Source organism: Pan paniscus, chromosome 21, assembly GCF_029289425.2.
Source record: "Pan paniscus chromosome 21, NHGRI_mPanPan1-v2.0_pri, whole genome shotgun sequence".
NCBI lineage: Eukaryota > Metazoa > Chordata > Mammalia > Primates > Hominidae > Pan > Pan paniscus.
In genome coordinates, this window is record NC_073270.2 from 52,706,398 (window position 1) to 52,731,506 (window position 25,109).

The following is a 25,109-nucleotide window of genomic DNA, read 5'->3' on the forward strand; positions in this document are numbered from 1 at the left end:
TCGCTGGTACTCATTGCCTGACTGTTTAGTGCTGATTACAATTACTTTATTAGATGCTAAGGACACAGGAGTGACAAGACAGAAAAAGCCCCCAGCCTCTGACAGTGAACAGAGAAATATGCAGTATATTTTAAGATAGTGATCAGAATTAAGAAGGCAAATAAAACACAATCATGGGATAGGAAGCAGGGGGGTGATTAGGGGGATGTAGGAAGAGTTTGACAATATGATCAAGAAAGGAATCTCTGAGGAGGTGACATTTGAGAAAACACCACAGGTGGAAGAGGATTTGTTGCAGAAGGAACAGCAAGTGCAAAACCTATAAAGTGGGAACCAACACACTAGGTTTAAATAACAGCAAAAAGGATAATGTCCCTGCAGGAGAAGCTATAAGGACAGAACTTCCAGAAGGTGCGATTAGAGGGTGGGAAGGGTTTTGGATTAAGTGTTATGTTAGGTCATTTGGGTATTAATTACTCCAAGTCATTATGACCAAAAGGTGGTTTTCCTAATTATTTGCAATCATTTTCAAAATAATTAGGAAACATGGAATGTGGAAAAACACTCCATTGGCACAGTGTCATGTGGTGAAATGAGATCTGCACCTTGTTCCAGCTCTGCCTATCATTAGCTGTGGGACCTGAGGAAACTTACTTGATTTGTTGGCCTCCCAGTTTCTTCACTTTTAAGGATGGAGAAGAGCACTTACTCTGTATCCTATTCTGCTCTCAGAACTACACAAGTAGTAAGTCATTTTATCCCCACAGCAGCCCCAGGAGGTGGGGACCCTTTTTATCCCCACCTGGCAAGTGAGAAAATTGAAGCAGAGAAGTCAAGGAAGATCCCACACCATTAGCAAGTGGCAGAGCCAGGATTTGAACTCAGGCACCTGGGCACCTGAGGTAGCTGCTTAGTCACCACTGTACCAGGTTCCTGCCGGGTCTGCCTACCTCACAGTCTGGTTGGGAGTGTGCAATAAGGAAAGAATTTTGACGGCAACTTTCAAGAATGTCAATGCTGAACAAATGTATTAACATTATTGGAATATTCTGGAATATCTCTCTTCTTTCCAAATAAATATTTTAAAGTTTCTAAACTCCTAATGAAAGAATCGATTCAGGCCACAAACATTAGTGGATGAAACCATCAGATCGGAGGTTAATGGGGAACTTTATAATGGAGGAAGCAGGTGGTGCTACCTGAACACAAGGGCCCTCGTGGTGTCACTAGGAGGGACACACCTGGGACTCCTGATGAGATGCAATGGTGAGAGCCCAGCACAAATTCCAGAGCATTGCTACCCTCCCCCAAATTACTCTGAACCTAATCACATTTCAAGTTAATTTATGGGAAATACAATGAAAAGAGAAATGCATTAACAACACCGTGAACAGGCAGACAGACAAATACAGAACGTGAGATATTCTACAACACAACTAACCTAGTTTCTCCAACACATCAAGAGTCTGTATAAAAAGGAGGGGGAGGCTATTCTAGATTAAATAAATATAGGCGATACAATAAGCAAATCTACTGTGCAGACTTCGTTTAGATTCCGTATCTTACAATCCACCCTTACAAAGGCATGTTGAGACAATTGGGGAAGATTGAATGTGGACTGTGTTCACGATGGCACAAGGAGTGAGTGTGAATTTTGTTAGATGTGATAATAGAAAATCTCCATAGTTTTAAATGAAGTGTGGTGGAGAGAAGAGACTTCAAGTTTGAATTTGTTTTAAACACTTCAGCAAAGAGAAAAGTAAACAAACCAAAATTCTGAGAAGAGACACATTTGGTAAAAACCGTGAACATTGTTGAGTCTAAGTAATGGGTGCACAGAATTTCATTCCACTATTCTGTCTGCTTTTGTATATGTTGGAAATTTTTCATTAAAAAAACTTCTAGCCCCACTATGAAGCCGTCTGACCAAAAGAGAAGGAGGAAAAAAAAAAAAACCCTCATCGTATGAAATTGCATAAAATTCAGCCAACCTCAAAACAAGAATAAAAACATTTTTTAAAAAACTCATGAATCGCTGCATGGCTCTTTCAATTTTGGGGTAATGATGTAATTAGAGGAGCTCAGTCATTAGAAAAGATTAATTTTAAGACATCTGCTGCTGTCAGTGGCAGATGGCAGAAGAGTGGAACATTCAAAGCACGGGGCTCTCAATCCATCTCTGCTACTTACCGTTGATTTTAGGCAAATGTCTTCAATTTCTGTCCTCACTTTCCTTATCAGTAAAATGGGATTAAAGTTCTACAGGGGCTATTGGGAAGATTAAGGGGACTCAAATATGAAAGGCACTTAAAACAATGTCTGGCTCATAGACAGTGCTTAGTCTACGTGAACTACTATTATTTTCACTTTCATGGTGGTCAGAGCTTCATGGGGGCACAAATAATTTGGACCAAGTGAAGATATTCTCATATTTGGTTTCCAATATTCAGTTTCTCTTACCCATTTTCCAACATTTCTCTCCTGCCTGTTTCCCTTCCCCCAGTAAAAATGCCCTTGCTCTGTAGACTCAGAACAAAGCTCACCACAGTTTTAGTGGTCTCACTTGGGTCCAGGTCATTGCAATGGGTTATGGTTGGGATGAAGGAAAGGAAGAGGTAAACAGTGAAGGGCGGTGTAGTATCTGAAAGCAAAATGCCTCTGCAACCTGAGGATTCTCTTTCCTCCCTGGATCTCTTGCCTGCCTCTTGGTAGGATACCAGGACTCCAGGACTCCCCCAGTGGCCTCAAGCACTTCGTGTTGTCCAGCCATCCTTGGCAGGAAGGACTCTTCCCTTACAGGAAGAGTCCTTGGTGTTTTGCTTTGTGCCTTGTTTTGGTGGTTGTGGGTTGGGGTGTGGGTTTGGTTTGGCTTTTCTTTTTTTCTTTTTAATGGCTCTGCATGAGATATATTCTATAAAGTTCTACATTTTGCTCCAGGGCCCTGCTGAACCCAACCAGGAATCAAGCAGAACGTGTGTGGTCCTGTCCCAGTCTGTCACTGCACGTTGGGTGCCTTTTTGAAGGTTGCCTTTTGTGGGCCTAGAGAATATTGGAACACGCATCGTAAAATGCAGGCATCTGAACTTGCATCATGTGTTTTTCTAAAAAGCTCATCTCAAGAGGTTGCATACTGCGTGATTCCATTTATATAACATTTTCAAAATGACATTTTAGAGATGGAGAACAGATTAGTGGTTGCCAGGGGTTAAGGGTTTTGGGTCGGGTGGGTCTGGGGTGGGTGTGCCTATGAAGGAGCAGCACAGGGAAATCTCTGTGGTGATGGAATCGTTCTCTAGATTGCCGTGGTGGTTATGCAGAGCTGCACATGTGATAAAATGACACAGAGCTACACACACACTGCACCAACCTCAGTTTCCTGGCTTTGACATTGTACTATGGTTATGTAAGATGTAATCACAGGGTGGAAGACATTGGGTGAAGGGTACTCAGGACCTTTCTGTACTATGTTTTGCAACTTTTTGTGAATCTAAAACTATCTCAAAATAAAAAGTTTTGGCCGGGCACAGTGGCTTATGCCTGTAATCCCAGCACTTTGGGAGGCCAAGGCAGGAGGATTGCTGGAGCCCAGGAGTTCAGGACCAGCCTGGGCAACACAGTGAAATCCAGTCTCTTAAAAAATAAAATACATAAAATCAAATAAAATGAAAAAAGTTTTTAAAAATACCAGGGACAGCAAAATTGGGTTGATTGACCAAATGATGGGCCCTTGTTTTACATGCGATCAAGAATGAGGGAAACAGGCTGGGCACGGTGGCTCATGCCTGTAATCCTAACACTTTGGGAGGCTGAGGCGGGTGGATCACTTGAGGTCAGGCGTTTGAGACTAGCCTGGCCAACATGGCAAAACCCCATCTCTACTGAAAATACAAAAATTAGCCGGGCATGGTGGTGTGCGCCTGTAATCCCAGCTACTCAGGAGGCTGAGTCAGGAGAATCACTTGAACCCAGGAGGAAGTAGAGTAAAAGCTTTCCCACCAGCTGTTTTTATTTTTTATTGTATGCCAAGCTCATATGAATGAGAATTCATCAAGCATAGGTGAGAGAATTTAGTCTGGAATTGAGATTCAAGACTCAAGCTGGTTTCCTTTTGTCATAGGACTCCCTAGGACTCAGTCCGCTTGGCTGAAGGATGGTGCTCTGAATAGGCTGCTGGGGAGGCATATTGCTTATGCAATTGCTTATGTAAGCTGAGTGCGGCGGCTCACACCTGTAATCCCTGCACCTCGGGAGGCCAAAGTAGGAGGATCACTTGAACCCAGGAGTTGGAGACCAGCCTGGGCAACAAAATGAGATGCCTGTCTCCACAAAAAAATAAAAATGAAAACACTAGGCAGGTGTGATGGTGCACACCTGTAGCCCTAGCTACTCAGGATGCCGAGGTGGGAGGATTGCTTGAGCCCAGGAGGTGGACACCAGGATTTTGCTAGGCAACACAACAAGGCCCTGTCTCTATAAAAATAGAATAACTGTTTATGTCTTCCTAAGAGAGTTTTTGGGTTTTGTTTGTGTGTTTATTTGTTTTGTTTTGTTTGAAACGGAGTCTCACTCTGTCACCCAGGCTAGAGTGCAGTGATGCGATCTAGGCTCACTGCAAACTCCACCTCCCAGGTTCACGCCATTCTCCTGCCTCAGCCTCCCGAGTAGCTGGGACTACAGGTGCCCACCACCACGCCTGGCTAATTTTTTATATTTTTAGTAGAGACGGTTTCACCGTGTTAGCCAGGATGGTCTCGATCTCATGTCCTCGTGATCCACCCACCTCGGCCTCCCAAAGTGCTGGGATTACAGGCGTGAGCCACCATGCCCGGACCCTAAGAGAGTTTTTGGATAAAGCTTTCCAATCAGGGAGTAAAAACAGCACAAGGGATGAAGACATGGGACATTCCATGGGGAATATAGATTGGACTCACTGCTCTGAAGAGTGACATGCAAACGGGTTTTTCAGTTTTAAACTGGGGGGCCCAGCAGTTTTTCCTTGGAGTATCACTTCTAGAGAACTCCAGGCACGTGCACCCAAGAAGACCTGCTCCAGTCATTGTGGAATTTGTTCTCATAACAACAACGTGGAACCCCTGAGGACTGGACAGGTGAACTGTGGAATAGACATACCTGCAGATACCATGCAGCAGTGAGAAAGAATAAACTAGATTTCTGTGTCATGGCATGGAATCAACACCAAGGTATTTTATTATTAGAGTGAAAAAACATCCTGGAACAAGATGTACAAGATCAATAGCGATAACAACACATTCACAAAACACATTTGTAAAAACAATACTGTATATTTTAATGAATGTGTGCGGGTGTTTGTGTTTATAAGCTATTTATCCTATTAATTGTGGATACATCTGGTAGGAGGTAGTGCCCCAATGTGGCTGTAATCTTATCTGAAATTTTAAAATGTATTTACAAATATTTTTAGATGTTATTTGGGTAACCAAAATTCTATTTTAAAAGAAAAAGGGCCATGCAGTTCTTATCTCAGCAGGAGGAGGCACAGGTGGACTAGTTGGGGTCACCCGTTGAGGAATTCCTACTAAGTCTGGATAGCAAATCCCACTCTGAAATGCCAACTTCAGGAGAGCAGGAACTTGTCTGTCTGGTTGGACACTGTATCCTCAATGTCTGAGACAGTCCCTGGTTCTTTGAAGGCCCTTAAAGGACAGGGGAAGGGGAGGAAAGATGAAATCAATTAGTGAAGGAGTAGCAGCTTTGCTCTTTGGTGTGCTACGTAAACAGCATCGGTGATTCTAAATGATGGGCAGCCTGACTCAATGAATGAATCAGTGAATGGCTTTAGTGTCAGCTGTGTTCCTGATCCATTTATCTGCCTTCTAGCCTTTGCAAAGGAAACTGAATTTGCCTTATTTATCTGGGGAGATGATTCCCAACGCATTGCAGCCCTGCCCCACAACTTCTATTCAATGACACTTCCCCATGTTAAGGGAGACAGGGTAGGGGAGGATGGAGGTGTGGACAGGAGGAGGGATTTGTGATCACTTCCTTGTGGCTTGTGGAGTTCTTCCCCAAAGTTGTTGAAGTGACAACAGCACCTGAATGTCACTGGCTGGACCCACAGCTGATTCCTACTCTAATTTTTCACACTGAACACCTGGGGCGTGATATACCTGTATCAAAACAAAAGGCAGTCTGCAGTCCCGCAGGCAAGGGTCTGCCCACGGCTCCAGGTAGACATCTTCCAGGGCTTGTGTGCAGCAGGAGAGAATGTCTCTTCTCCAGCAGTTCATCTTGGGCCTCCCGTTGGCCCCAGGTGGCTCACGTGACCACCACCCTGGAGCCAATCACTGTAGACCGAGGAATGGGAGATGCTAATTGCCAGGCTCAGAGCTTGTTAGTAGGGTCAGTCCCAGCCAAGCCACATGGACTGAGAGTCATGGGGAGACCTAGGGAAATTAAATAACTCACAAACACCTGTAAAAACTGTTACAGTGACTGGTGTGTGTGATAGAGGGCCATGGGCCTGTGAAAGCTGCAGGAGGGAAATCGCTTACTCAGGGAGAGCCTGGGGAAATCCTGCCGGAACTGAGGCCTCTGCAGGGTGAGCAGGAGGGACTGGAGTTCCAGGCAGAGGGAACAGCATGTACAAAGGCCCTGTGGCAAGAGGGAGTGTGGAGCGAGAGAAAGGCCAGCGTGCTGGAATCAGATATTGGACAAGGAGAAGCCAGATCAAGGCTGTGTTCGGAACTCTTTGCTTTATCTTAAGAGCAATGGAAAGCCATCAGAGGTTATAAGCAAGGATGAGGTGAGGCGGGCAGGTTCAGATTTATGCTGTCATTTGCTGCACAGAGAACAAACTGGAGGGAGGCCCCGGTGGCCCCAGGGAGGTGGGCAGGGGGGCTGCCGTGGTCTTCCTGGGCAGAGAGGATGGTGGCTTGGACCTGGGCGATGGCCGTGGAGGTGAACTTTATAAGGCCTGGAGATGGATTGGACGTGAGCATTGAAGGAGAGGGAGAAGTAAGAGCAATCCTGAGCTTTTGGTTTGAGCAACTGCCCCCGAAATGGGGGAAGCCAAGATGGTTTGTGATTCACAGATGTATTTTGAATGGAAATTGAATGAGGCTGGTGGAGGCTGTCAGAGACGTCCAGGTTTGGGCCACAGCTGCTGTCTGTCCAGAAGCCTGTGATTGAAGTCAGCAGGCTTTGATTTCTCAGCCCGTGAAGGATGCTGGGAGTGGCCCTCTCCAAAGTACCCTTAGCCGACTGGCCATCTGTCCTCTGCATCTAACAGACAGGGCCACCATCCTCAGCCAAGGTAGCTGGTGTACTCACGGGGGTGTGGAAAGGTGAGCGGCCCACCCGCCTGGGACCCTCCATCTGCTTTTGATCCCTCCCAGCCTTTGAAGCTGCCCCTGCCCCCACCCTCCAGCTGTCATCTCTCGGGCTCCCCCACTTCTTCCCAGTCCCCAGGGACAGGGGTGGTGACAAGGGTAACAAATGGCACAAGCCGCAGGCAGCAGCAGGCCAAGGGGGCCAGAGGGAGGGTGTTCCTGAATGCCTCTTTCTTCCCGCTCCTTCAGCCTGTCTTCTGAAGTAGCCAGGCTATCAGGGTTTTGCAACAATGCAACAAAGAAAGAATTTTTTTTTTTTGTAAATGAATTCCATGCTTTTCCTTCCTTTCCCTTCCCTGCCTTCGTGAAAGGGAAGCTAAGTCTTTCTCCTACCCCAGATTCCTTGAAGGCTGTCTGAGTTCTCTCTTCCTTCCCCTGCATAGAGAATAAGCTGGTCTCCAATTTCAGGTAATTGTGAGGTGGGGAAGAGTGGGGAGAATGTGAAGGAAGCCTTCCCCACCAAAGTGCAGCAGAGCTCAACTCTGCCCCTCAAACCACAATAGGAACCAGTGGTTTCCGGGTGATCCTGATGACAGTTTCCAGTGTCTACCTGGAATGAAACGAATGGTGTGTTTCAAGCCTTTGTCTGTGTGCATGCAAATAATCTCAGCTGCCCTTTGTTGAATACCCACTCACTCGTGCCTTCTCTGACTCATTTTTCTCAGAATAACCTGGCGGGGAGGGTATTATTTTCTCCATCTTATAGAACTGAGGCTCAGATAAGTGAAATAACTTGCCCAAGGTTACACCGCTGATAACAACATAGCTGGGATTTGAACCCCTGGAGCAGATAACACGTCTGGTGCTCTGACTGGGTAGCTTAGTAGACTTTAGAGCTGGATGGGCCCTGAGTTGAAATTGTGATCCAGAGCTATTTGCAAGCTGTGGTTAAGAGCACAGATCTGGAGCCACATCACCTGGTTGAGAATCCTGACTCTACCACTAACTAGCCAGGTCAGTCTCTGAACCTGTCTCCTTATCTCTACCTACTTCATAGGATGAAACGAGCCAGTGCATGCAGAGAGATTTAAGCCTCAGCATAAATGCTCTGTAACTGTGAGCTGTTTTTATTTCTAGTATCTGTAAACTAAGCAATATAATTAGGGCCAGGTTAAGACCTTTAGCAGCCTCAAACACCAGAGACTGGCCTCTCTCCTCCATTGTCTCCTCCAATACAATAATAAAACTGTGGTTCGTAAGACAAAAAACTCACTGTGCTGAAATTTTTTTTACAATTTTGTTTAGTTTTATTTTTTATTGATACATAATAGATGGACATATTTTCAGGGTGCATGTGACTGTTTGATACGTTCATATAATGTATACAGATCAAATCAGCATAATTGGGATTTCATCCCCTTAAATATGTATCTTTTCTTTATGTTAGCATCATTCAAATTACTCTATATTCTGGCTATTTTGAATGTGTGATAAACTATTGTTAATTATAGTCACCGTACTGTTCTATTGAACACTAGCTCTTATTCCTTCTAACTGTATATTTGTACCCACTAATCAACCTCTCTTCATCCTCCCCACCACCCTTCCTGGCCTTCAGTAATCACAGTCTACTCTCTATCTTCATGAGATCTACTTTTTTAGCTCCCACATGTGATTGAGAACATGCCATATTTGTCTTTCTGTCCTTGGCTTATTTCACTTAACATAATGACCTCCAGTTCCATCCATGTTGCTGCAAATGACAGGATTTCATTGTTTTTTATGGCTGAATAATATTCTACTGTATATGCATACCACATTTTCTTCATCCATCAATTGGTGGAGCGCGCTGACATTTGAAAAGCTTCTTTTTAGATCCTCATGGCAGAACAGGATAAGTTCACCAAACAGGAATGATTTCACGTTTTCTTGGTGTCTAGACTTTGCTCAGACTTAAATCTGTGTTTAGTCGGCCTTTGAGGAAATACAGGACAGATCCTTCTGTCTCCCAGCGTGGTTGAGAGAATTGAAAGAGATAATGTAAATGTGATCAGGAAAATTGCCTGGTGTATAATAGGTGCTTGGGAAATGAGAACCATGACTAGAATTTTTGGAAGGGTTTTACTAACTCTGGAAACTGAGTTGCCTTGAGTTGCTTGTTCACATTCCTATACTCTGTGGCTAATAGTTTGCTTCTGCAAGTCACCAGTGCCTGTAGCTGTAGCTGACAGCAGGAAAGAACAATTGTCAGGTTCTCAAGTCAGGGTCATGTTTACTTTGTGAAGATTAATATTTCTGTAGCTTTGGCTTTATTAGTGCTGTTCATTTATTTGCCTCCAAAGGATGGTGTGTTTTGATTGCTATAGGTATTTTAATTGCTATAGGTATTTTAGATTTTGCAGATCTAATTCTAGGTCTAACAGAGCCCTAGAATCAGTCAAGTCCCTTTCTTCATGCACATTAATTTTGGAAAAAATAAACTTTTAAATTATCATATATTGGTGGATTATTTTATCATTATTGTATGTCCCTGTAAATCTCTAATAATGGTTTTTATTTTAAAATCTACTTGGGGTATTGTGTTGTATTCATATTATTGAATCCTTGCTTTGAATCTTGGTATGTCTTTATATTTAAAAGGGGTCTCTTGTAATAAGCATGTAGTTAGGTTTTTAAAGTCAGTCTGGTGATCTTTGTCTTTCAAGTGTTGTATTTATTCTGTTTGCATTTACTGTAACTAATGTAATATAATATAAACATACATGAAATGTTTACATTTATTATTATTCTTTAAGTGGTTATCCTAAATATTATAGGATACATTCTTGATATATCTAAAAGTTTACTATAAATTAGTACTTTTACCATTTCCAAGAAAATGCAAGGTCCTTAAAACATGTTAATTGTATTTATCCTCCTGCTCACATATTTACCCTTTTATGTTGTTCTTTATCTTTGCTGAATTTTCATGTTTCCAGAATATTCTTTTTTAGTGCAGGTTTACTGATGGGAAACAATCTTAATTTTGGTTTGTTTCATTTTGATTTTGTCTTCATTTTGAAGTATTTTTTTGCTGGCATAGAATTCCACAGTGGCAGATGAAATTCCATTGTTTTCTGGTTTCCATCAATTCTGCTGAGAAGCTGCTTCTCAGTCTTATTATACCTTCTTTAAAGATTGTCTTTTATTCCTCCTCTGACTGCTTTTAAGATTAATTTGTGCACATGTGCAGTTTAACCATCACATACCCAGGAATGCTTTTCTCTGTATTTATCTTTGGGATTCACAGAACTTCTTGATTCCATGACTTGATGTCTGTCATCCATCTGGCAAGGTCTTCTGTTAGTTTCTCTTTAAATATTGTTTCTGACTTGCTCTCTCTCTCCTCTCCTTCTGTGGCTCCTATTACATGTGCGCTAGATCTTTTACCACGTACCATGTTTCTTTTATGCTCTTTTAAACCTGTTTTCAACCTTATTCCTGAGATCTGTTTACTGACTTACCTTCCAGTTTGCTAATTCTTTCATCTGCTACATCCAGTCTGTAGTTCAACTGATCTATTGAGTTCTTAATTTTAATTATTTCATTTCTCAGTTCTGTAATTTCCTTTTTTTTTTGAGATAGAGTTTTGCTTGTGTCACCCAGGCTGGAGTGCAATGGTGCAATCTCGGCTCACTGCAACCTCCGCCTCCTGGGTTCAAGCAATTCTCCTGCCTCAGCCTCCCAAGTAGCTGAGATTACAGGCACCTGCCACCACACCTGGCTAATTTTTGTATTTTTAGTAGAGATGGGGTTTCACCATGTTGGCCAGGCTGGTCTCAAACTCCTGCTTCAGGTGATCCACCTGCCTTGGCCTCCCAAAGTGCTGGGATTACAGATGTGAGCCACCACGCCTGACCAGTAATTTCCATTTTTAAAGAGCCTAGTTTCTTTAGCAGCATTCTCATCTTAAATCAAATTTTTTATTATATTATCACAGTTGCTAGGGACTCCATGTTTGACAACTTCAATAGCTGAATCTCATGTGAGGTTTTTGTTTTTGTTTTTGTCTTGGTTTTTGATCATTTGGTTTTGTCTTTTTGCATGCCTGGTAATTTTTTTATTGTGTATAAAACATTGTGGAGACTCTGGAAGATGACATCTCCTCCAAAAGAAAAGTTTTTCTGCTGGCTATTGATGATAGTAGAGGCAAATCACTTTGGTCAAATATGGGATTGAGATGACTCAAGGCAGGATCTATTTTGTTTGCTGTTACTCCAAGGAAGTAATCCTTTAGGGTCCCAGTTAAAAGCCTTGAGTGTTTCTCAAGGCTCCTCATCCTTATTGGCCATGAATTCCAATTTTTGCCTTCCTGTAATTAGGCAACTGCAAAAAAGCTCTGCTTAATTTCTTGCCTTTATAGCTACCCCCTTTTTGCTTGGTTTCTCTGCCTCTCACCGCACCCAGCTTGGATATCAGCAAATGCCTCAAGGCTAATAACTTTCAACAATATGAGACTCATACCTCTGTGGTTCTCATATTTCTACAATCTTTGCTCCTGTGTCCTAACTACTTTAGTAATCCTGAACTCCAGTTTTTTTCTCCCCAGCCCTATAAGACTGGAAAACTCTAAGCTGTTGCTTTTTTTCTTCTTTGCTTATAAACTGGCAAATGTCTTGAGGGGAAAATTGATAGAGGTCAAACTTGGTCTGTTTTTCATCTCTCTGGGATCTTGTTCCCTCAGGACCTGCCTTGGTTGACTTCCAATCCCTTAAGACAATATTTTATAGCTTTTATTTTTGATCATGATAGTGAGGTTGACTAAAAATACAAGCTATCCCGTCATAGCTGGGAGGTGCACTCAGTTGGACAGTTTAATACATATTAGGAAAAATGGCTTATTTTTGTTTTCTTCAATATGGAGAAAAATTAAACTTTAAACCACATAAAAAGGCAGACTGTAAATGAATTGAAGACTTAAATATGAAAGGTAAAATTCTAAGTGAATAGTTGAACATGTAGACAAATTTTAAAATCCCAAGAATAGAGAAAGGATTTTTACACCTACAAAAAGAAATTATTAGGTAAATATGTAAGGATTTTTTGTTCTACAAAAGATAATAGAAATAAAGAAAACAGACAAATGAAAGACTAAGAGAAGAAATTTACAGCATTCGAAAAACACATTGAATACCTAGACTCCGTAATGCACTCCAGCAAATCAGTAAGAAAAAAAAAAATAGAAAACCCAGTAGAAAAATGGGCAAGCATAAAAGATCTGAACAGACAATTTCCAAACATTCATATGGCCCACAATTATGTGAATATATGCTCAAACTCACTAGTAATCCTAGAAATGAAAATCAAAATAACTATGAGTTATTGCTTTCCATGCATCAGTTTGGCAAAAAGTAGAAAGTGGGGCTGTGCCAAGTGTTAGCAGGAAATTGTGAAACTGGAACCCTTATGTACTTCTGGTGGAATCTAGAATGGCACAGGAGTTATGAAGAACAGTCTGCTAGTACTTGTTCAAGTTCAGTTCACATATACTCCATAACACAGAAATCCTCCACCTTGGCTATAAATACATTTTAGGAATGTGTGTGTATACATATATATAGGGAGAGATACTGCATTTTAAAAAATGAAGATGAATGGAGATGTTCATTGCAGCATTGTTTATAAGGTGGCTGAGAGATAAAGGCTACCTAGCTGTTCACCACCAGGGCAATGCATAAATTCAATAGAGTGGGTGTGCAGTATAGAATTATAGCTACAAGCTAGATATGCATCCAGTAACATACACATGTTTAAATCAGTGCAGACTGAAAATAAACAGCCTTCTAAACAGAGTGAGATATTGTGCACATTATTCATTAAATTAAAACACATGCCACACATAAAACAACATGGCATCATTTATAAGGAAACATTTACATATTTAATATGTCAGAGTCATTGTCTAGGGTGTGGTGGAAAATAAGGATAAATGGGAACTTTTAAAAATCTCGTTGGAAGAAGGTGATGGCTCAAATAAGATTTCCTTCCTCCCTGTCTCTCTCTCCCTCTGCCCCTTCTTTCCTCCCTTCCTCCAACAGATGCTAACTGGATGATGGAATGAACAAGATTCTGTGTTAAGTGCTGTGGAGGAAATAAAGATGATTTCCCCATTGACTTGGCCTTCAAGAACCTTAGGCAAGGGCCTAAGGTGAATACACCAGAAGCCTTAGTAGCAATACTCTGTCCCAGAGTTCAAACTCATAAACACATTCCTGCTCGGCTTAAAATCAACAAATGCTGTTTTGGATGTGTAAGAGCTCTTAAGGATGACAGCAACACTCAGTAAAGTAAATAAGCTATGTGACTGAGGCCAGAAGTGTCACACTGCCGTCTCTTTCCTTAGCAGGCTTTTCTGATAATACATATGACATAGCTGTCAAATGCAAATGCCTATAGGGACCAGGAGGAAATACAAATGGAAAAAGAGGGTCAAATTTAAGAGAGTAGGGAGTGGTGGGGACTGTGACAAAATGGAGCCCATATGCCTTGACTTAATTGGGCCGCCACTGTTCAGTGCCAGCTGGTTGCTGCCATGCAAGAATAAGGCAATACTCTTGTATTTTCAAGAAAAGCCGAAAATCTAGATTTTTATGTGAAATTGTCTCATTTTTAAATATTGGCAACTACCTCAAATATTTTTAAACCCTAGGGACTGGGGAAAACAATTCATTTTGTTTTTAACCACATTTGGTCAGTTGGCTAACAATTTGCTGCTTCTAATACTCTCATAGCATCTGGATATCTGGAAACTAGTGATATTTTTTAACCTCATTGTTTTTTTTTTAACCTTTAATTATTTGCACATACCGAAAAAATGAAGGGAATGAGTTTAGATAAGATGCAAATTTCTGGCACCTGTAGCCAGATGAAAGATACAATGTCTACCATTTGCTAAGCACCATACAGTATGCTTTGATGTATTAGAGGGAGCAAGACACCTAGGCCTCTATCCTGGAGTGCCTGTGGCATTTGAGAAACAAGAAAACAGGCACCCAGGATGCATGTATACGTGGGGACATTTTAGGACTCAACATTTATATAAACAAAAGGAGATATATATATATAATATATATAATATAATATATATTATATATATATCTCTATATATCTAATGTATATATATACACATTAGATATATTATATATTAATATATCTAATGTGTATATATATACATTAGATATATAGAGATATATATATAATATATATTATATTATATATATTATATATATATATCTCTCTCCAATATAAAGATATAAACAATAGAGCTGATTTGTGTATTAGCCCATTTTGCGTGCTATAAAGGAATACCTGATACTGAGTAAATTTATTTAAAAAAGAGGTTTATTTGGCTCACGGTTCTGCAGGTGGTACTAGCATGGCATCAGTATCTGCTCCACTTCTGGTGAGGCCTTGGGAAGCTTTTACTCATAGTGGAAGGTGGAGGGCCAGCAGGCACATCCCACGGTAACAGAAGGCGCAAGAGAGATGCCCGACTCTTTTAAACAACTAGTTCTTCTGTGAACTGATAGAACAAGAACTCACTCATACCATGGAGAGGACACCAAGCCATTCATGAGGGATCCATCCCTATGACCCAAACCTCTCCCACTAGCCCCACAACACTGGGGATCACATCACATTTTAACATGAGAGTTGAAGGGGACAAAGTCCAAACCATATCAGGGTGGGATTCTGTCATCAGATCAAAAAGTCCATGTACAGAAAGTACTTCCTATGTGCAAGCCTGAGATAAGGGCTTTCTTATTTAAAAATTATTAAGTGTTTCAGGCATACAAAGATGGGTAAAACATACAAAAGTAGGGTACCCAGCATCCTGCTTAACTGATACAGGTGTTGGCAAACTTTTGCTGCCAGATACTAAATACCTTCGGCTCTGCAGGCCACACACGGTCTCTGTTGAAACTACTCCGCTTAACACTGTGGTGTGAAAGTAACCACAGACAGGATAGTAAACCAGTGAGCAGGGCAGTGTTCCAATAAAACTTTACCTATGGACACTGAAATATGAATTTCACGTCATTTTCACATATTATGAAATAGTATTCTTCTTTTGATTATTTTGCAACCATTTAAAATATTTTGCAACCAGACTCGGGTCACACAAAAACAGCTGTGGGCTGGATTTGGCTTACGGGCCATAGGTAGTGTCAGCCCCTGAATTAAAGCACTACATAGTCTGAGCCCCCCAGGTGCCACTTCCAAAATTACATCCCCTCCTACCCCCAGAGTTAGCCATTCTCTTGAAAACAGTGTTGATCATTCCTGAGTGTAATTTTGTTTTTGTAGAATGCATCTGTGTCCATTAACAGTACAGTTGGTTCCAATTCAAGGATTCAGTTAACTACAGATCAAAAATATTCGGGGAGTGGGGCAAGCACGGTGGCTCACGCCCGTAATCCCAACACTTTGGGAGGCTGAGGCAGGCAGATCACCTGAGGCCAGGAGTTCAAGGCCAGCCTGGGCAACATGGCAAAACCCTGTCTCTAAGGGGAAAAATTAGCTGGGTGTGGTGGTGTGCACCTATAATCCCAGCTACTCGGGAGGCTGAGGTAGGAGAATCACTTGAACCTGGGAGGCAGAGGTTGCAGTGAGCCAAGATTGCACCACTGTACTCCAGCCTGGAAGACAGAGTAAGACTCTCTCTCTCTCTCTCTCTCTATATATATATATATATGGGGCAAAAAACAAAAAATACAGAATAAAAATAATATATGTTTTAAAACAATGCATATAACAACTGTTTACATAGTGTTTACATTGCGTTGGACATTATAAGTAATCTAGAGATGATTTAAAGTATATGGGAGGATGTATGTGGGTTATATGCAAATACTCTACCATTTTTTATAAGGTACTTGAGCACTTGCCAATTTTGGTGTCCATGGCGGGGGGCGGGGTTGGGTCCTGGAAACAGCCCTCCTGGGATACTGAGGGGCAGCTGTATTTTTGAACTTTATGTTGAATAAGCATTTAAGTTGCTATTAAAATAGTGCTTTTTTTTTTTTACATGAATCGTCTTTTTAAATCTTCACCGTGACCATTTTCCAGATGAGAAAACTTTTGACTTAGAGCAGTTTGGTAACTTGCTCAAAGTAGTGGGTAGCACACTGGGATGTGAATTTGCAACCTTTTTACAATGGGATCTGAGTTTATAAGCACCACACCAGCGATCGCTACCTTGTGTTTCATTAACCAAATAATAACTGATCTTGCCAAGGATGACCTTATGATAACGATGTGCTCACAATAAATTTAGCCTTTCTCTGAAGACAGCTGCAGGTTAAATGTTACTGGTTGTAGTTCAGACCTTGGAAAATTGCTACGCCATGTACAGTGGTGTGTGCGTTAACCAGAAACCTCATTTTCTAAACCCAGTGGGTGGGAATTTATTAATATTTATTTTGAGACAGGGTCTCACTCTGTCACAGAGGCTGGAAGGCAGTGGCACGATTACAGCTCACTGCACCTTCCATCTACCCTGGCTCAGGTGATCCTCCCACCTCAGCCTCTTGAGTAGCTGGGACTACAGGCATGTGCCACCATGCCCAGCTAACTTTGTTGTATTTTTTTGTAGAGATGGGGTTTTGCCATGTTGCCTAGGCTGGTCTTGAACTCCTGGGCTCAAGTGATCTGCCTGCCTCAGCCTCCCAAAGTGCTGGAATTGAAGGTGTGAGCCACCATGCCTGGCCAGAATTTAGAAGGAGTGACTACCAACATGGTGCAAGAATTGGAAATGTTTTCAATTAAAAAATGAGAAAGACCAAAGGAGACCTCATCCCTACTCTCCCCTGCCCGCCCCCCATAACATATTATAAAAATCATGGGTGATTCAGGAGCCAGTATGTTCTCTCTTGGTCAGGTCCACAGTGATGAGCTGTGGAGTGTTGTCACCTAAAGAGTTGTTAATGACACTTATGCCTTTTGAGCTTTTCTCCATCCCTGCAAGTAGTACCGTGTTTGTTTGTTTGGAGATGGAGTCTCATTCTGTCGCGAGGCTGGAGTGCAGTGGCGCAGTCTCGACTCACTGCAACCTCTGCCTCCCGGGTTCAAGCGATTCTCCTGCCTCAGCCTCCCGACTAGCTGGAACTACAGGCATACGCCACCACGCCCAGCTAATTTTTATATTTTTGTTAGTAGAGACGGCATTTCACCATGTTGGCCAGGATGGTCTTGATCTCTTGACTTCATGATCCACCCGCCTCAGCGTCCCAAAGTGCTGGGATTACAGGCATGTGCCACCACACCCGGCCTGTTTTTCTCTCTTAACCACAGTCAACTCCACGTTCTCCCCAAGCCTCTGGCTTTTGGAAATCTAAATCCAAACGCTCCCTCTCTGCCTATCTGTCTCTTCCTCAGCTGGGAAGTTGCCCTAGTTTGCTCTGGCTCATTTATATGACATTGAAAAGAGACCAAAATATAATTTTTCTAATGGCAAAATACAGCAAGAAGGAGGGGAATGTTTTAATCAACTGGTTGTATTCTCCAGCGGGGAGCAAGAACTTCATTTTAATTTCTCATTTCCCTTTGATGAAAAGTTGAGTGAATTTTTATCATGTAGAATTTATAAGAAGGCTGGGTTTAGGTAATCAGTTTTAATATTTATACTCTTAGGGAAAGAAATAGGAATCATTAGTAAGCATGCATAATTAATGAATAAATTATATTTCCCTTTGTTTTCTTTCAGGTACAAGGAAATGCTAGAACTAGTGATCTCACCCAGCCTCACTGTAAACAGCGATTGTCTGGATAAACTGAAGTTTAACCGTGCTGACGCTGCTGTGTGGACTCTGAGTGACAGACAAGGTAGGCTTCCTGCTGTGAGTTTGGGTCAACAGGTATGGTGGTCCTAGGTCACCCTGAGAATATCGTAAGCAACAGACACGCATCCTTTCCAAAGTACTGTCCTTAGGACAATTTCTCCGCCTGCCATTTAAATGCTTGCCTCTGAACCAAAACTTTGGCATACATCTCTAACAACTCTGTCTCATCGTTAGAGGTAAAAATGTGCTCGTTCGTGTCTTGAACTTCCTTTCTTGTTCTCCAATTCCAAGAAATGCTGACACCACCACGGATGATAGTCACTTTGGGGCGTGTCCCAGGCCCAGCCCTTGGATGTGTTTTGCAGTGTCTGTTTCCGGCTCTGAGCTCTGTCCTCTCTACTCTGCTCTGCCATCCCCTTGTCCAAGCAGGCGTCTTGCTTACAGGGGTTTGACATTAGGACAAGAACTCGTCTGCCTCTTGCTTTCAGGTCGGGTTGGAGTCAAGGAAGCAGAGAAGAATTAAAGTTGTTTAAAAAACTATTGGCAAATGATGCAGTCGAACTAGTTTTCACTAGAACAATTCCAGCTATTGTTTGTTCTGTTTCAGATCTGTCAGCCTTCCTGGTAGAGCTTGGAGTTAGCAAAAGGCATTAAGCTATTATGTTTAACCATTGGGCTTAACCCTTTCTTTGGCCAGCTTTGGGATTTGCTGCTGTTGTCCTGAGACCCCCTCGTTGTTTTTCCTTCATTATCTGTTTGACACCAGCTCATGGGACACAAATGCTATGTAACTGTCACGGAAAACCAAAGTGACATGTATCTAGTGGAATATAACATCACAAGGAATTGGCTTTGAAGCCAATCCAGGCTTCCATGAGTAATTATTGCTGTCAGCAAGACAATGACATTTCTCCTTGCATGCTGGTTACAGAGCTGGAACTGCGCTGATGAAAGTACCACCAGTGGCTTGGGCTCTCATGCCAAAACTGGATGGTGAAGAACATACCCTCATTCTTCCTGGCACTTTGGATCATTCGTGTAAACTGCCCAGGGGCCTTTGAGAGTTTGAGAAAATTTACTGAGCCCCGTTCAGAGACATTCATCATTTTCTTTCCAAATAGAGACACAAGTCAACTTAAGTAGAGACGCAAGTCAACTGTCTTCATTTGCGAGCCCGTAGTAACAGGAAAGGGCATAGGCTGCTCGGGGGGAATCCCAGCCCACTGCTTCTCAGCCAAATGATCTCAGGCAAACTGTTTAACTTTTCTGAGCCTCAGTTTTCTCACCTGTCAAATGGGGGCATAATGGCGTACTTCATAGGGTGCTGATTGCAAGAAGGAAGTGAGGTGATGGGATGTAAAGTGTCTGGCACACCTTGGGGGCATGGTGCATGGTTAAATGCACCATTCCATTGTCGCTCTCCTCTGAACCAAATAACCACAGTAAATTCAAAACCATGGTTGCACACAGGGCAGCCCATAGCCACATCTGGCCCTGAAGTTTGTCTTTGTTTGGTTTACACTATGTTTTAAGTAAAAGTGAATTTATAAAAATTGGGAGCATTCACATAAAAATCTGGAGTTCTGGTTTATCTTAAAAGACTGAAGGCTGGCTGGGAGCGGTGGCTCACACCTGTAATCCCAGCACTTTGGGAGGCCAAGGCAGGCGGATCACAAGGTCAGGAGTTCAAGACCAGCCTGACTGACATGGTGAAACCTCGTCTCTATTAAAAATGCAAAAATTAGACAGGCGTGGTGGCACACGCCTGTAATCCCAGCTACTTGGGAAGCTGAGGCAGGAGAATTGTTTGAACCCGAGAGGTGGAGTTTGCAGTGAGCCGAGATCGTACCATTGCACTCCAGCCTGGGCGACAGACGTGAGACTCCGTCTCAAAAAAAAAAAAAAAAAAAAAACGCTGAAAGCTTTAGCAACCCTGGGCCCCCACATTCCCCGCTGGCTGCCACCGGTAGGAGCTGAGAGGCTGCTGTCCTGTAGATGAATCCCCGCCTCTCCCTTTTGTCCTTAATTTTTATGAGCACATACTTTCTGCCAGGCACTGTTCAAAGCAACATAAATCTAGATTCATTCTCCTCCTCCCTCCCTATCACCATCAGAACAAACACTCGGCACTTGTCATGTCCCAGCATTGCTCTATTAACTCATTTAATCTTCACAACTCTAAAAAGTGGGTACTGTTATTATCCCCATTTTACAGACGAGGAAACCAAAATGCAGAGAGGTTAAGCAGCTTGATTGAGATGGCACAGGTGATAGCCCAGATTTGAACCTAGATAGTCTGACTTCAGAGTTTATTCTCCTGATCAGTACTCTGTACTGTTTCTCATGTAATTATTATACAACTGGTAGGCTATGAGCCCATTTTACAGACATGGAAGTTGGGGCATGGAGGAGTTACGTAACCAGGTTAAAGTCACACCAGAATCAAACCCAGGCACTCTGGTTCCAGAGTTCCCACTTGTAAACCACTTCTAACTCACTTTCTGCCAAGCTGTAAGAGTCTCCAGACCCTGGATCTTCAATTCTCCCACAGTGGTGAAATCCACAGACACACTCCTTTTTGTGACTTGGAGCTGTCAGTGCCCTTTCTACTGCCCTGGAACAATCTGGCTGCCATGGTGAAGGCTTTGAGGGTGGAAGCAATGAGGCAGAGAGAGGTTGCTCCCAAATTCAGAACAGGTAGCGCCAGTGAAGTCAGGTTACACACACTTTCTTTCTCATGGGGCAGGTGGTGAGCTCCAGAGACTCTGCAGGGGACATTCCACCCTGGAGCATGACCCCCAAGTGCCGGATTATGCCTCTCCCCCTGCCTGGCCTACTGTTCTCCCTCCTCCTGGGCCATTCCTTCTATTACAGAGTCTTTACTAGGTGGCTTCAAAGGTCCTGCTCAAAGGAGGACCCCCAAGAGTCATGAGTCACAGGACCTGCACTCAGGGGGATTCTGGAGGGAGCATGGAGCCAAGAAGCCCCCCAGTGGCTTCCATTGCATTCCCACCTCTGCTTCTTACCAGCTGTGGGACCCTGGCTAGTGGCCTAACCTCCTTGAGACCCATTTGCCCCATCTGTTTAATGGGAGTAATTATTCCACCGACCTCACGGACTCAATGTGAGGATGAAATGAGTTGAAACAGGGAGTGGACTTAGTGTGCTTAGAAAGTATAGAACAAGATCTGAATTCCTTATCCTTGGCCACCAGGCCCCACTTGTCTATCCCTGGAAGCCTCCCAAACTCATCTCCGTCCCTATTGCCTTTGCTCCTTGGGCCCAGCCCCTGGCCCCTTTTCCTTTACTTTAACTGAGAAGCATGATTCTGCCCTCCGAGCCTTTGCATCTGCTGTTTCCTCTGTCTGGACCAGTCTTCACCCAGGCTCTGCAGGACCAGCCCTCCCTCAGTTCTCATCAGAGAGGGCTTTCCTAATGAAAGGAACTGCCCCTTCCTTCATTCATTTGTTCATTCATTTATTGAACAAATGTTTAATCAGCCATGTGCTTGGCATGGTTTTAAGTACTACGGAGACAGCATGGAAAAGCCTATCCTCATGGAGCCCACGCTAGGGTGCTGACAAAGCAAAAAGCTGACAATGACGATAAAGAAGCAGAGTATTTAGCACGTTGCATAGTGATGCTTGCTGTGAAGGAAAAAGGCAGGGGAGGAGCATGAGGAATGCAAGAGTGGAGGGTTGCAGTTTTTGTTAGGGTGGCTAGAAAAGAGGTCCCTGAGAAGATAACACTTAAGACCTGTAGGAGGTAAGGGAGGGTGCCACATGGCTACACAGAACAAGAGCCGTATGCACAGAGAAGACAGCAAGTGCAAAGGCCCTGAGGCAGCAGTGTGCTCAAAAAACTTTACATATATTAATACAAACATATGTACGTATACATATTTAAATTTCTGTTCCTGTTTAGCATGCAACTTAGTGCCTGGCTCATGGTAGATCCTTAAAAATTATTTCTGGGTGAGTGAAGGGGTAGGTGGATGAAGACAGAATGGTGCTGAGGAAGCCAGATAACTTTAGGGAGATATTGGTTCTGAATCCTTAGTAAAGTTTCCTTCACTTTCCCCTGCCTCATTTTCTACATTTGCATCATACTGATGACAATAATTTCCTTACTGCATTGTTGTGGAGAATAAAGAGATCATGCTCATGCAGTCCTTGCCACAGTAACCCTGGTTTGTTTGTAGGAACCACTTGAGAAATATTACCTATTATTCCTTATGATTCAAGGGAAAAATGGATTTGAATTGATTGTATCCTGTCTCTGGGAAGGGGTGGTGGGGAGTTCCCCTGAATAGAGGAAAATTTTTCTTTTAAAATGCACATTCATTTTTCAGAAACTGATGCTCTAATCTCATTGTTTCCAAGGAGAGGTGAAACCACCACCCTACGCTACAGGCTGGGCTGTCAGCTGCTCTCACTTCCTGCACCTCCTCTGCCCTGGGCATGACAAGACCTCATTTTCAGTTTCAGTCTCACCGGTTCCAACCCGGGGCTGACGGGTTTTGATTCATTTCATCCAAGCCAGGCTGAGCTGCCCAGAGCTTTGCCCAGGTGCTGGCCTGGGGAACCACATGTCAGCTTCATCCTTCTCACCTTTAAGCCTTTTGTAGCTGTTCACACCCAGAACAACCTCTACCTGTGCAGAACAGAAATCCCGCTTTGTGGGAGGAAACGGTGCTATTAATCCCATCGTGGCCTCCACAGGTAAAGAGCTTCCACTGATGGCAGTAGCTCACAAATGTCATAGTCTCGAGCCACTTTCTGTCATATATTCAGACCACCTCTACTGCCACTTGGTACTAATTTGTTCTTTTTTTTTTTTTTTTTTTTGAGACCGAGTTTCCCTCTTGCGACCCAGGCTGGAGCGCAGTGGCACGATCTTGGCTCACCGCAACCTCTGCCTCCCAGGTTCAAGCAATTCTCCTGCCTCAGCCTCCGGAGTAGCTGGGATTACAAGTGCCCACCACCACACCCAGCTAATTTTTGTATTTTTAGTAGAGGCAGGGTTTCACCATGTTGGCCAGGCTGGTCTTGAACTCCTGACCTCAGGTGACGCACTCGCCTCAGCCTCCCAAAGTGCTGGGATTAGAGGCATGAGCCACCGTGCCTGGCCTGTTGTTTCTTTAAAACAACTCCTTTGAAATAAATTCATTTTAAAAGGATGACTTAAGCCAGTTCCAGAAATGAAACGTTATGACTTTGATGGTCTTGTTGTGATTCTAATGTACATAAAATTAATTTGCAATGATTTCAATCAAAGAGGGAGTATTTATAGACTCTCTAAAATCATTGCAGTCTGGGACTTGCAGCCTCATTCCTTTCTGTCCTCAGCGGCACCTCCCGCAAGAGACAAAGGGCTTGCTCATGGTCACAGAGCCTCTCAGTGACAGTCAGAATTGGGGCACACACTTCTGGATGCCTAGTGTGGTGTCTTTCCAGCTGTCCCTGTCCCTAGTATGGGAGTGATTTAAATCACCCACACAAGGAAGATGAACTGATACAGTTTACAGACATTTACCTTTACAGCAGAGACCCGCCTCGAGACATCTCGCTGGCACTACAAATTGTCTCATCTCACTGGGGGATCCCTTAGAAGCCAGCCCCTGGGGTCCAATTAGGCAACATAACAGCCGTTGCTGCTTTCAGAATCATTAGCTTCTTAATCCTCCCAGTGAGAGGTGAAAAAAGTGTGAACATTCAAATTGTGCTCATGGATTTAAGTGGCTTAACCAAGGGCCCCCAGGAGAGTGGAAGCTAATAATGGCTCCTCTGTGCTGAGCACTTAACCATTTGCCAGGTACCTGCCCCATCTGCATATGTGCAAGATATTGCCCCAATTTGCAGATGAGAAAACTGAGACTCAGAGGGAAGAGGTGAAGGGCACAAGGTCTCATGGCTGTCTTGCAGCACAGCCAATATTTAAATTTGGATCTGACCCCTTAAGCCTATCTGTTTTCTTTGGAAAGAACATCAACAAATTATGAGAATGGGTTGTAGATTTGGCCTACGGTAGGTGCATGATAAACACTTGTTGACTGCGTGAATGAATGAAACATGTGTGTCCTCGGGTAAGTTGCTTCACACAGTCACTCACATACACAATTGCACATAAGTGTGCACTCAGTACGCACAGACTGAAGCTTTAATTTCCTCTCTTAAAACTGGATCTTTTGCTTTGCACATTTATATTGTCTTTGTGGCCCCAATATGCACTTGAGTTTGTGGCTTCTGGAATGGAGATTTCTTTTTATGAACCCCAAATTGTGATAATGCTTAGTGATGTGTAGTTTTGTATTAGCCAGTGGTCTAAACTCTTACTCCTCAAAGTGTGGTTTGTGAACCTGCAGCATCAGCATCACCTGGAGGCTTCCTTGACCAACAATCAGAACCTGTGTTTTAACAAGATCCCCAGGTGAATCCTGGTTCCAGGTGCACTGGTCTCAAATGTCCATTGCTTCCTTTGCACTTCGTTGTAATTGCAGTTAAGTACTCATTTGTGTGATTGTTTATCATCCATCTCACTCACTAGACAGGAGGCTTCGGGTCCATAAAGACAGGGACCCTGACTGCCTTGGCTCACTGTATTAGTCCGTTCTCGCACTGCCATAAAAAAATACCTGAAACTGGGTAATTTATAAAGAAAAGAGATTTAATTGGCTTACAGTTCTGCAGGCTGTACAGGAAGCCTGGCTCAGGAGGCCTCAGGAAACTCACAATCATGGTGCAAGGCGAAGGGGAAGCAGGCACATTTTCCATGGCTGGAGCAGGAGGAAGAGAGGGGGGTGGCAAGTGCGAAACTCGGTCTCAAAAAAAAAAAAAGAACAAATTAGTACCAAGTGGCAGTAGAGGTGGTCTGAATATATGACAGAAAGTGGCTCGAGACTATGACATTTGTGAGCTACTGCCATCAGTGGAAGCTCTTTACCTGTGGAGGCCACGATGGGATTAATAGCACCCTTTCC

The 25,109-nt window shown here is 43.2% G+C and overlaps 1 protein-coding gene across 2 annotated transcripts in view; it reads left to right on the top strand.

Annotated features, from left to right (window-relative positions):
* EYA2 (EYA transcriptional coactivator and phosphatase 2) overlaps positions 1–25,109 on the top strand; it is a 293,763-nt gene that overhangs the window by 76,747 nt on the left and 191,907 nt on the right. For both annotated transcript variants that reach the window (XM_003826012.3, XM_034947752.2), the window contains exon 2: positions 18,055–18,173. In XM_003826012.3, coding sequence (XP_003826060.1) covers positions 18,065–18,173 — 109 coding nt within the window. In that variant the 5' untranslated portion in view covers positions 18,055–18,064. The remainder of the gene's footprint in view (positions 1–18,054; positions 18,174–25,109) is intronic.